This window comes from Sinocyclocheilus rhinocerous, unplaced genomic scaffold, assembly GCF_001515625.1.
Source record: "Sinocyclocheilus rhinocerous isolate Xijiao unplaced genomic scaffold, SAMN03320098_v1.1 scaffold484, whole genome shotgun sequence".
NCBI classification, from domain to species: domain Eukaryota; kingdom Metazoa; phylum Chordata; class Actinopteri; order Cypriniformes; family Cyprinidae; genus Sinocyclocheilus; species Sinocyclocheilus rhinocerous.
The window spans coordinates 1052054-1064442 of NW_015658063.1; the positions used below are offsets into that span (position 1 = coordinate 1052054).

General features: G+C 35.2%; 2 protein-coding genes across 2 annotated transcripts in view; both read left to right on the forward strand.

The window, feature by feature from the left end:
• Positions 1 to 9337: 9337 nt before the first annotated feature.
• On the forward strand, positions 9338 to 10498 carry LOC107722064 (28S ribosomal protein S14, mitochondrial-like). Its single transcript, XM_016530282.1, has 3 exons — positions 9338 to 9464; positions 9714 to 9878; positions 10094 to 10498. Exons 1-3 carry the CDS (start codon positions 9396 to 9398, stop codon positions 10274 to 10276), a joined length of 417 nt encoding a protein of 138 aa, XP_016385768.1. The 5' UTR covers positions 9338 to 9395; the 3' UTR covers positions 10277 to 10498.
• A 529-nt stretch (positions 10499 to 11027) lies between these two features.
• The window catches only part of LOC107722060 (calcyclin-binding protein-like), a 3055-nt gene continuing 1693 nt past the window's right edge, over positions 11028 to 12389 (forward strand). The window contains exons 1-4 of the mRNA XM_016530279.1: positions 11028 to 11194; positions 11504 to 11672; positions 12003 to 12047; positions 12138 to 12234. Coding sequence (XP_016385765.1) covers positions 11177 to 11194; positions 11504 to 11672; positions 12003 to 12047; positions 12138 to 12234 — 329 coding nt within the window. The 5' untranslated portion in view covers positions 11028 to 11176. The remainder of the gene's footprint in view (positions 11195 to 11503; positions 11673 to 12002; positions 12048 to 12137; positions 12235 to 12389) is intronic.

Here is a 12389-nt window from a genome sequence, read left to right on the forward strand (position 1 = left end):
GTAGGAAATTTACAAAATATCTTCATGGAACATGATCTTTACTTAATATCCTAATGAAAAATAAATCATTTTGACCTATACAATGTATTTTTGGCTATTGCTACAAATATACCCCAGCGACTTAAGACTGGTTTTGTGGTCCAGGGTCACATTTGTTATTTATGTGCTGCCTAATGATGTTCATTATGCAAGGTTTTGAAAGAAGTATCTTATGCTCACCAAGGCTTCATTTATTTGATCAAAAATGCGCTAACAACAGTAATATTTTAAAATAGTATTACAAAGTAAAATAACTATTTTCTATTGTAATATATTTTAAAATGTAACGTATTTCTGTGACAGCAAAGCTGAATATTCAGCCTTCAGTGTCATAAGATCCTTTAGAAATCATTCTGATATGCTGATTTGATGCTTAAGAAATATTTCTTATGTTGAAAACAGCTGTGCTGCACAATATTTATGTAAAAAAAAAAACATACTTTTTTGTAACAAATTAATAGTCTTTACTGTCACTTTTGGTCAATTTATGCATCCTTGCTAAACAAAAGTACCGATTTCTTTAAAAAAAAAATGGATTGGTATACTTGTCAGTATACTTACCCATGTATGACAACACTAAAAAGAACATTTTTAAGTGGCCACATTTATTTACCACTTGTTTACCAATGAACTATGCATTAGAATGATATATACGTTTGAAGTCAAAATCTGGCTATCGCATGTCCTACATTTTCCAGAGAGCTCTAAATCATTTACCCTTTGAGCGATACACATGTTTGAGGTCCCTCCTGACACATCCTCAAATATATCAAACCAGTTTCCTTTTGAATTATTGAATTATTTTCCAGTTTTTCAACATTGAGATGATACCCGCAAAGGAAATGCAGCTTTCATCCGTCACTCATTTTTCACCAACAGCCCTCTCTCTCCGTTTATTTGAGAAGAGGATCTGTGTACACTGATTAATGTGTTTGGCCACCGGTGTTGTGTACAAGAATGCAGTAGAAATGTGGCATGGCGTGAAGCAGACTTATGGCTTTCACCATGCTTTTTATGAGGCAGAGGCTCAGCAAGAGTTTGTGCATTAAGGAAAAGGGGACATATTTCAATAAAGACTGCGTGAGAGGTCCACAGAATAAAAAATAGGGGGGAAAAGGAGAAGGAAAAATGTTGATTGCTATGCTGGAGGTTTATGATGATTACAATTACTTAGCAAATAACCTGTAGCTATAAAAACATAAACAAAATTTATAAGCAGACTAAACGTTAGACAAACTCAGAGGTGTAAAGTGTTTTCACAAGCCATCTCTCTTCTGTTGAGAGATAAACTTATTACAGTATGTTTGTTTTAAAGTCTACTATAGAAGCACAGAGACTTGAGGCTACAAAGACAAAGCCACAAGGAAATCTATCAAAGAAAATTAAATCTCTATATTTAAACATATTTAGATGGAATGCTTCTGGGTTTTATTAGGCTGGTTTTAAAGGTCAACCCCACCATAAGAGAACTAAGAGGGGAAAAAAGAAATTTAAATCGAAGCCATAAGGTCTCAACTCTGCAAATAAACCTTCAACTCACATACGTGTGAGACACAGATCCAATATTCTATATCACACTGTCAACAGTAGGCTTTGGGTTATGTTATACATTCATCTATCTGCCTGTCTCCAAAGCAGGGATCATAATAAACCGTAAGGAATGAAGGCTTTTCATAGCAGCAGTAGGAAGAGGAACCGAATGGGATGTGTTGCAATTTCGTCGCACAATTCTCTATTCACTGAACCGAGACATAGTGAACATTAACGATCAGAGAAGATGTGATCCTACTAATAATGATTTGCTCTTCATAAAGCTGACTGATGGTCTTAATCGTACAAACAGACTTAAGTAAGATTGTTGTTATAACTCAAAGCAGGAATATGTATGGCAATAAACATACCAGCATGCAGGTGACCTTTAAGTTCAGCTCAAAAGGCATTCTTCACATTTGTGCCATCTGACTGAATCAGACCACTGTGATGCTGATGTATTTTAAATCCATGGCAGGATTCTTTGGGACAACATGTTCCTAACCTGAAAAATATAAAAGAGCTGCAAGTCACAAGATTTTTTAAGGTTCATGGTTTTTGACAGTCTTTCACTTCTTGAATGTAATGTAAATCCAAGACTGAAAAACAGACGTCTATATCTACAAAAATTGGGTGTTAAATTGGGATAGTTCACCCAAAAAATACAAATTCTGTCATCATTTACCCACACTCAAGTTGCTCCATACCTACAATTTCTTTCAGCTGTTGGAGACAAAAGAAAATATTTTGAATAATGTTGGTAACCAAACAGTTGACGGTAGCCATAGTATGGAAAAAAAAAATACTATGGAGGTCAATGGCTACCGTAAACCATTTAGTTACCCACATTCTTCAAAATAAATTATTTTGTGTTCAGCAGATGAAAGAAGGATGAGTAAATGATGACAGAATTTAAATTTTTGTGTAAACTACCCCTTTAAGAGTAGGCTATTGGAAATGCAAATAATAATACATCGCAAGGCAAATATAAATTATAAATATAGAAATGTATGTAATTTTGAGAAAATTGCACAACATCGTATTGGAAACAATTGGACCTTAGTCAAAGTAGACACCATATTTAATAATGAGAGCCTCTGAATTTGTTGTAGGTAGTCACCCTTGAATAATACCACAGCATTATTTACACTTTATCAAATGTAGTTCCATTATACTTGATTCAGCTGTAGTTGAACAGACCAAAAAGATCTTGATTGTATTTCTCTAATCAGAAATCTGAGCTGAGCTCAGGGCTGCTAAATAAATGAAGGGAAACGATTTAATTAGTTGGGAAAAGAATATAGATCCTGAAAGGGATGACAAAACTCTGCTTTAAACACTTACTGCTAAATGCTCCTGACTCTATGTAAATTTATCAGGCTCAGCACAGATTCTATACATGCATGGTATTCCTAGCGAATTTCATCAAGAATCACACACAATTTTCAGTACTTTGTTTTGTTTATACCAAACAAATCGCCACCTTATTAGCAAAGGCCACCAAAACATCATTCTACAGTATTCCACAGGCACAAAAAGAGCTCATCTCCCTCCCAGAGAGCAAAGCTTCTCTTTTCTCACCTGTTTCTCATTGGCCACCGAGGTTCTTTCCTCCTCAGATATAATGTGATCTAGACACTTGACTTGAAGCATGCTGTTTCAACCCACACTGCCTGGCCCAAAAAAAATACATTCTTTCTTTATAGGTATAGCAGAGGTCAAATCTTTGGAAGAAATGTCCCATATGGCGTTGGAAGCTGACAATGTTTGTGAATCGCTCAGTTTTTCTTTGTTTTATGCATTCCAGAGTCCAGACAGACTTTTGAACGACTCTTTCTGCAGGTTGCACAGTTACACCAGTAGGTGGCAACAAAGTTATCAGGTTTTTGAGTAAATTATTGAATCATTCAATGAACCGATCTGTAGAACTACACTGATTCATTCAGAAAGCAAACAAATGAATGAGTCATTGAATCATTTACTCAAATGATTCGTTAGAAAACACTGATGATTCTGCTTTAAATTCATTTGGAATTATATTTGTTGGTGGAGCAAAAATAAACAATGTAACTGGGAATATTGTGTCTAAAATGTCAATTATTTAACATCAGTTTTTTTTCACAGCTATTGGTCAAAGATTCAAATATGAAACATAAGTTGATTATTGTGCAGGAAATATCAAATGGTGCTGGTGAAAGAGTTTTTTGTTTTTTTTTTGCTGATAGGCAGTTCATTTGGATATGTGTGATATGATGAAGAGCTGTCCTGTCGCATCTCAAGATCAAAACACTGAGATCTGAATTTCGTTATAATAATTACAGTGCACCACATCAAACTACCTACCATTTCCACTGACATTTATTTATCCTGTAACTATCTAACCTGTCCTTTAATCTACTTTTCCAACAGACAATTATGACAGCATTATCAGCTTCAGATCGCTGGCCCTCCCTATAAATTTAATTTATAAATGAGCAACACAACTAAATGTCTACACTGCCTCCTCCAGTTTTCTGTTTACCTCTGTCACAAATGTTCTTTAAATAAACCTCTCTGAGACACTTAGGGATTCTTGTTTGTCCCTGCCTGTCAAAATTGTTGATATATTACAGCAGGTCAAATTTACAAGCTCAAAGAGGTATTGCCAAACCGATATTGTCAAGCCTATGAAATGAGCCCTATGTGATGTCAGCACATTATAAACCTCTGACTTATTTTCAAATAAAAATATCTAAACATCCTTATAATATAATAAAACAAAACAATAAAACATGTTTTCAGAGAATACATATACAATTAATAGTAAGTAAAAAATATAGTAAATTTATCTCTCTCTTTTTTTAGAATATTTAGATACTTTACTAGAGAAAAAGACAAAAAATAGTGATAAGCAGATTATATCAACAGTTCAAGTTTAAGTTTCTCGCTTTTACATTAATAAATGATCTGTAACTGAAAGTTCTTTTGACAAACACTGTTGCCAGAGGACTGATATCATACAAGATCATGTGTGAAATGTTTCCAGAAGTCTAATCAAATGAACTAGTATTTCTCCAGCCACATTCTCCATGCTAAATTAGATACCCCCTACCCACCCACTCAGGTGGGTGCAGAAATACTACACTTCAGCTGTCCAGAACACTACACATCCACATAGTTTAGATGTACTGTTGAAAATAATGCACCATGGCATGAGGAAATCAGTCAAGCAATCTCCCTCCCCAAACGTCTATAGATTAAATTTACCATCTTAGTAAAATGGTTAAAACAGGCAAGAAACACATGCTGACATGCACATGTGAGGGGTTTTTTTTCTCTCTGCAGGCCATTCTCAATTACCTGACTCAATAAAAGAAGATTTCATAAAGTTTACAGACTCTGCTCTACCGTATTGTGTTGGGTTACCCCGCTCCACTGAGTGGAAAAGGGTAGTGGGTGCCCTGAGAGCACATTTCCTGTTAACCTTGGTGGTCTATTTGAATGAATTCACAGATGGTCATGCAAAAAACTCTGAAGAGGCCTAAATGTCCCAGTTATCATTTCATATTTTATTTTGAATTCAATTCGTCATAAACGTCCTTATGCTGTGTTTGATGGGATTAACAGTTAGGTTTGGAAAGCATGATCGCTCTGATTGTGATGGTTGGCCGTGCGAGGTTCATTCCCTCTGACGTCTCTATTTCTTCATCTAATGTCAAAACCAGACACGCATCGGGGACAAAACATTAATCAAATACTTGTCGTGCTTCTGTGCTGAAATTAGAAGTTGAACGTTTAATAAAAATGACACTGCTGTGAGTCGTTCTAGGAGCCCTTGTTTGTTTACTGAAATTGACGATCAACTTAAATGGGACTTCAGGATGGATGTTCTCTCTTTTCCTATATGTCAGCTTCAGCATCTGTCGAACAGAAGGACTGGAGTGTAAAATGCAGATAAAAACATGCACTGACCCATGGAGAGACAGAGGAAGAACAGGGGCTTCCGACAAAATATAGACTCGTTCAGTGCAGGTAGTCATCGGTCCCCAGCTATTAGATTGACACGGTCCTGAGGGTGCAATGCAGAACATTCCACAAATCAAGAAGACCTTGACCTCGAGTCCAAAAAGGACTTTACCTCATAGCTGGAAGGCTGCCTGAAACGGTAGCAAGCACAATGGAAATGTTAGAGAAACAGTTCATTTTGTCAAAACTTGTAGAATCTTCTTTAAAAGCAGGCCTAATGTTAATGGTTTCCCACTCTCTAACCAACATTTTGCATAATAGAACAGTGGAGAATTTCTGAATGATATGCTGTTTGAAAACTTAAAAAAAAATCAAAATAAACAATTAGAGCCACTGGTCCAGAACACTAGACTGTGGAAAGCAAACAATCTTGAGGTTATGTTTGCACATCACCTGTTACCACATATGGTAAAGAGCTCAGAACATGCATCTCCATGTGTGGAACATTTGAATTTCTTCAAGTGAAATTTGTGGGAACTTTTTGAAAGATGCTGCCTTCAAGTGCACCTGGGGAACTCCAAGTTGTGCATTCATTACATAGACATGTCACGCATTGAAGTCGGAAGTAGCCTAAAAAAATTTTTTTTTTTTTTATTAATTATTTGAAAAATAAATCCAAATACCAACATCTGAATTCAAAATGCTGAAAAATATTCATTCCTATATCACTAATTTATACATGGTTTAAAAACTAAATGTTTGTGTTACACAAAGCAAACCATGATGACTGAGGTTCTGCATATCAAATTAAAACAACTTGCTAAATTATACATTATAATTCACTACAGACATGCTTCCTACTGTTTTACAAGTGTTTTCGTAATGTTTAAAAATTGTCATGCCCTATTCCAACTCGACAAATCATGTCTTTCCCACTTGTAAATATGATTTTGTTCAGTCATTCATTTGCTTGTAACTTGTAATTACAATATTTCCAGCTCTACATGAAGGGCATAAGAGAACTGATCAAAATAACAGACATAGTAATATTTAGATGCTGAACCATGTTTAGCACAAGCAGACTAAATCATTTTGCAAACGTTCTTCCATTTCACTTTCTCTGAGCTCATATAAAAACTGAAGTACCCACACATACTAGACTGCCAGCTTCTTTTCTGCAGTGTGTTCAAATGCTGACTTTGCAAGGCTTAATAGTGACGTCAGAATGAACAGCCCACACAAGTAGCTCATGAAAATCAAACAGGACACTGTAAAAGTGAAACTCATTTGAGCTCTTTGGGATGTTGTTTAAATGAACCAGTGGAGATGCTAATATAAAAAGAATATGACCTTTTAATCTCTTTTCTATAAAGTAAATCTGAGAGAATTCACACAAAAATACTTTTTGCACAGGTTAAAAACATTAAACAGCAATTTTAGCTTACAAAATGTCAACCTCAAACTCATTTGGTTTCACATCATGCAAGGTTCAGTTTTGTTTCTCATTTTCACACCCCATTGGTGAGTCAATCGGGAATGTCTGAATATGAATTCAGTGGAAGTGAAGCCCTTCACACCACTATGATTCATTTTTTATTTGTTAAAGAACAAAGCGCAGACCGAATCTGCTTTGTTTTTGGAAAGGATTGATCTCATTTAAAAGCAACTAGTGGGATTTCAAGTGGCCTGCGAACAGCAGGAAATTTACTAAATATGTTTGAAGCCTACGCTTCAGAAATCTTCAGAAGATCAGAGTTGCAGATATTAGATTCAGCTTCAGAAAAGCAGCACATGCATGACACAGTATGGCATTCTGCTTTATATTGGTAAGTTTAAAATAAATAGAACTATGCTGTGAATTTTCTATCTACAGTAGATCAACAGCATTAATGCCCAGATATTTCCAAAGCATATCCTAAATAGAATTATTTGCGCAATGTTTTATATATGTGGAGTTTTTAAAAGAGTATTTTTCATGTAAAGATGATGGTATATTTAGTAATATGCACTCCCATAGAAACTAATGCAAAGATTCTAGGATTTTTGCTCACTGGTCACTAAAGTTGACAGGTATATTTCTGAGTAAACATCCAGGAATGGCTCATGAATTAAACATCACCACATGGCATCATTTCTAGCAAGTTGTCAAAAGCTCTTCCTAAGATTGTCTGCTTGTACAGCAGTGGTTTTTGAAGTATTGTCACACAAAAAAATATTTCCAAATGGAAAAATATGGGTAGAGCCTTCAGCAACTTTAGTTGCCTGCAGGCTTACATGGGTTAAAATTAGTTATGTTCCCTTTCTATTCCTATTCATTTATTTAAGTTAACCTCACATCATAACAATTGGTTTATAGAAGCATTACCTGGTGTCTAGACCTCACGAGATCTGTTTTCCACTTTAATTTACATAATGGATCTTCTTTGTGAAGTTGTGCAATTTGACATATGTTAGTATTTTTCTCAGAACACGTCTCCTTGTATCTTTTAACAAAGGCCGATTGCTTGGGAAATTCTACAGGAATTTACTAGAACCATTTTTTATGAATGCCTTGGGGTTGAACTCTAACCAGTGTCATGCAGAGAAGCACATAACAAGCTGTTTGTTGGTTGTTATTTTGTTGTCGTCTGCTTTTTTCTTCTTTTCAGTTGCATTGTTTTATTGGGGGGATTTATCCTGTTGTAATGACAGAATGGTAGATGAGCATAAGAAATGGCAAAGTAATCTTCATTTAGTATGTTATGGAAGTGCTGGCTTAAAAAAAACAAAAAAAATGTTAGCAGACACAAAATGAGGAAACTTACCTCTGATATCAAGCTGTGAGGGAGGAATTTTAAAACAGAAGGTTCACTATGTCCCCTGTTTATTCTTATACTTTGTAGGCCTATAATATGCTCAACAAATTTGCTGTCTAAACGTGCCCAGATTTCCTATTTGCACAGCCAGTCAGCATTACAATCAGGCAATTGTCTCGAAGAGAGCTTGTTTCTCTTGTCTTGAACTACTACTAACACAATGCAGGTGCAGGATGCAGGTCACCTCACAATATCTCAAAGGTCTCCGAGGTGCGATTGTTCATGTGTCCTGATGCATTTTCAAGTCTGAAAATGTCATTTGTGAAGACCAGCCTGTAAAATTGAGCCAACGGATGCTAAATGTTTTTGCTGAATTAAAATGCCAAGCTTTAAGATATATTTTATTGAATAGAAATTGTGAGTAAAATATAAATAAATAGAATATTGTTGTGGGCAATAGGAGGTCTTGGAGTCAAAATAAAGGTTAAGAACTGCTTTAAATTCATAGGTTCATATAACCTATATGACAGGTATTTAAGGCTTTAAGTATACAGATCATACAGATTTTGTCAAAGTGTACTACTACATTTAAAGCTCGTTTGTTAGTTTAATCCTTTGACGAGTCTGGTGTTGTTGAATTGGTAGCGACATTCTGCCACTATCTGGCTAAGTATTGCAATTACACACAAAGTATTACTGCTGTTCATACTTTGTGATTTTACTGATTATTTTGTCTTATGAAACTTTTTTTTTTGTATGTTACACTATTATTTTCATGGCTGATAGATGCTCAGAGCTACAATTCTCTGTGGACTTTTCAAAAATGAATCGAAGTCTATATGATTCGCCATGACATTCAGACAAAGCCAGTTTTCGATAATATTGTCGGCTATATCGTATAACAACAAAGTATCATAACTTTTGCAAATTGTTAACTACTGTGTTTTGCTTAGAGTTTTGAGTGAGGACAAACCCCAACCCCCAAATCTCGAATGAACATTTAATATGACCAGGAGATGGCGGTAACGATATACTAAACACAATTCTTACCCTTCAAACCACCCTCGAGGTTAGGGCTGGATCAACATGGCGGCATGGAAGCTCCTCAGCACGGGCATGGGGTTTCTGCAGTCGTCCTTGCCGATTTGTAGACAGGTAAATTCACTTTAGAAAAAATCAGATTTGTAAATTCAAAGTCTGTTAGGACTTTGAATGCATTGTATTTGTGTTTGAATGGTGTTGTATTTCGATTGCAATCACGTTAGACTGTAATAAGATACACCAAGACATAGTGACATTTAGTTTACTAACTTTTTTTTTTTTGTCATTTGTTTTGGGTTTTTGACTAGGTGTATTTCAAATATACACGTATTCAAATGTAAAATCTCCTCTGATGTTCTTCAGGCCTACAGAAGTTCACTTGGAGTGGTGGAGCAGGTCAGGAGCTACTATGTTGACTGGAGGATGGTACGGGATGTGAAAAGGAGACAAGTGGCATTTGAATATGCAGATACAAGACTGCGCATCAATGCCATTAGGAAGAATACTATTTTGCCAAAAGAGCTACAGGTAACTGTTACATTCAAAGTCTTGCAGTTTCCATTCGATGGAAGTTTATACCCTCTTTAGATTGTTTTCCATGTACATGATTGGATTTTTTTGTCAGGATTTTAAATCCATTTACACAGTCATTAACCTTTATTTTGACTTGCAATGAATGAATAAATTAAATGTCAAAATATTGATAATAATACAGGCCATGTCTCTCATGTTTATTTCCTCAGGAGATAGCTGATAAAGAAATAGCTGCACTACCCCGAGACAGTTGTCCTGTGCGCATTCGCAACAGGTGTGTGATGACATCACGTCCTCGTGGAGTGAAGCGCAGGTGGCGTCTCAGTCGCATTGTTTTTCGGCATTTAGCGGACCACAACCAGATGTCTGGAATACAGAGATCAATGTGGTGATCAGCCATGGGATTGTTCTAAAACCTTGTCTTAAAAGAGAAGATATTCTTGCATAAAATAAAGACACAGAGCTGGAAAACCAACAAGCACCTGCTCAAATGTTGTATTTTTTTTTCTACTAAATTGGTTAAGATTTCACATTGTCACTTTTTTTTTTTTTCATTTTCAAATGATGGCAAATTATGTAAATTATTTTATTGTAGACACAATAAAAAGGTGTAATGTGCTACTTTTTGTGTTTTGTGATTTTATTTTCATTTTTATTTTTTAGGTTACTGGTATATAACCTTTTAACTTATTGATTATCTCTTTATTTGGTGTCACACACTAGAATATTATATTTTTTGACTAATTTGACAAAAAATACAAAAGACACATTTTATCAACAACACAGAGAGCTTTAAATAATTTATTGTAAATTAAATTTTCATTCTTATTTGTATGTCGACAAATTTTCTTGTTAACTAGTAAATGTTTTGAGTATATTAGAATGTTTTCTGGTTGCTGTAATAAATCTTGAAAGTTATGAGTACATTTACATTTTTAAATTTAGTGTATATTTTTGTAATTTGTTATGTTAAGAATCATTTTATCCCATATGTAATGTAATAAATTTGAAACATTGTAATTCTTTTTCTTTTTTTTTCTCTTCTCATGAATATGAACATTCGGTTTTTGTAAGAATTATTTAGTAGTGTAATTGCGGTCATTTATCAAAGGCAACTAAAATGAGGTCTTTTATTTTGACATCACATAACGCGGAAGCAAGAATCCTTCTAGAAACAACGTTGAATGCATATATCAGCGGACGAGCAGCGCCCGATTGAAAGCAAAGTTCATTTCCATTACTTCAATTAAAAACTGCAGAAGGTAGTTTCCTAAGGTTTCTTCAAGGCAGCGATGGACATCAATGAGCTGGTATAATGGACTGTGTGTGTGTGCGTGTGTGTGTATGTTATTCATTTTAGTTCCATGTAACTTATAGTGATAGCAGTCTTGCCAGCCGCCAGGCTTCGTTTTCATTGTACTGTAAAGCCTCATGCACTGATATACAGAAGCGTATGAATGTGAATGAAACTCCTGTTCTACTAGGATGTTTTATAGGACATATACACATTGGGTGAATTAAGTATGGCTCTGAGATGACAGCTGCCTGCTGATCTCACTTGTGCTGAACATGTAAACGTGCTTCTTTACTTGTTCTCAGATTTGACGTTGTGTCTTTAGATCGCCGGTCTTGAGAGTGATCTTAAAGAGATCACGAGTCTGCTGGAGAAATGTGAACGCCAGCGCGTGCGGGACGTGTTAACGCAAGAGCAGAAGAAGATAGAGAAAGAGCTGGCGCAGAAACGACAGCAGAAACTGCAGCAAGCCAAGAAAGACTCTGGAGACAAAACTGACACAATATGGAGTTATCTGTTTTTGCAAATCACACGGTGGCATGCAAAAGTTTGGAAACCCCTTGCAGAATCTGTGAAAATTTGAAATGCATGTAATTTACATACAAAATGCATGTAATTTTTTATTTAGTACTGTCCTGAGTAAGATATTTTACATAAAAGATGTTTACATATAGTCCACAAGACAAAAAAAATAGCTGAAATTATTAAAATAACCCCCTTCAAAAGTTTGGGAACCCTTGGTTCTTAATACTGTGTAGAGAAAGAGCTGGCGCAGAAACGACAGCAGAAACTGCAGCAATCCAAGAAAGACTCTGGAGACAAAACTGACACAATACTCAAAGGATACACAGTCAAAATTAATAATTATGGTGCGTTCATACCTCGTGATAATAGGCATAGGCTATTCCATAATGATATGCTTGGTCTAATACACCTGTCAATGTTTTTTTGTGTCTTAGGATGGGACCAGTCTGACAAATTTGTCAAAATCTACATTACACTAAAAGGAGTACATACTATTCCAGCTGAAAATGTTGAGGCCAACTTTACAGAGAGGTATTGTTTTCACATTGAATATTGCTGAATTTTGGTCTTTCTTTTCTTATTATGGTAAAATGATGCAATATTTCTTATTTATTGTTGTTTTTAATAATTAATATTCAAATAAATAAATTCTTAAAATTAAATTCACATTCGAATATATATATATA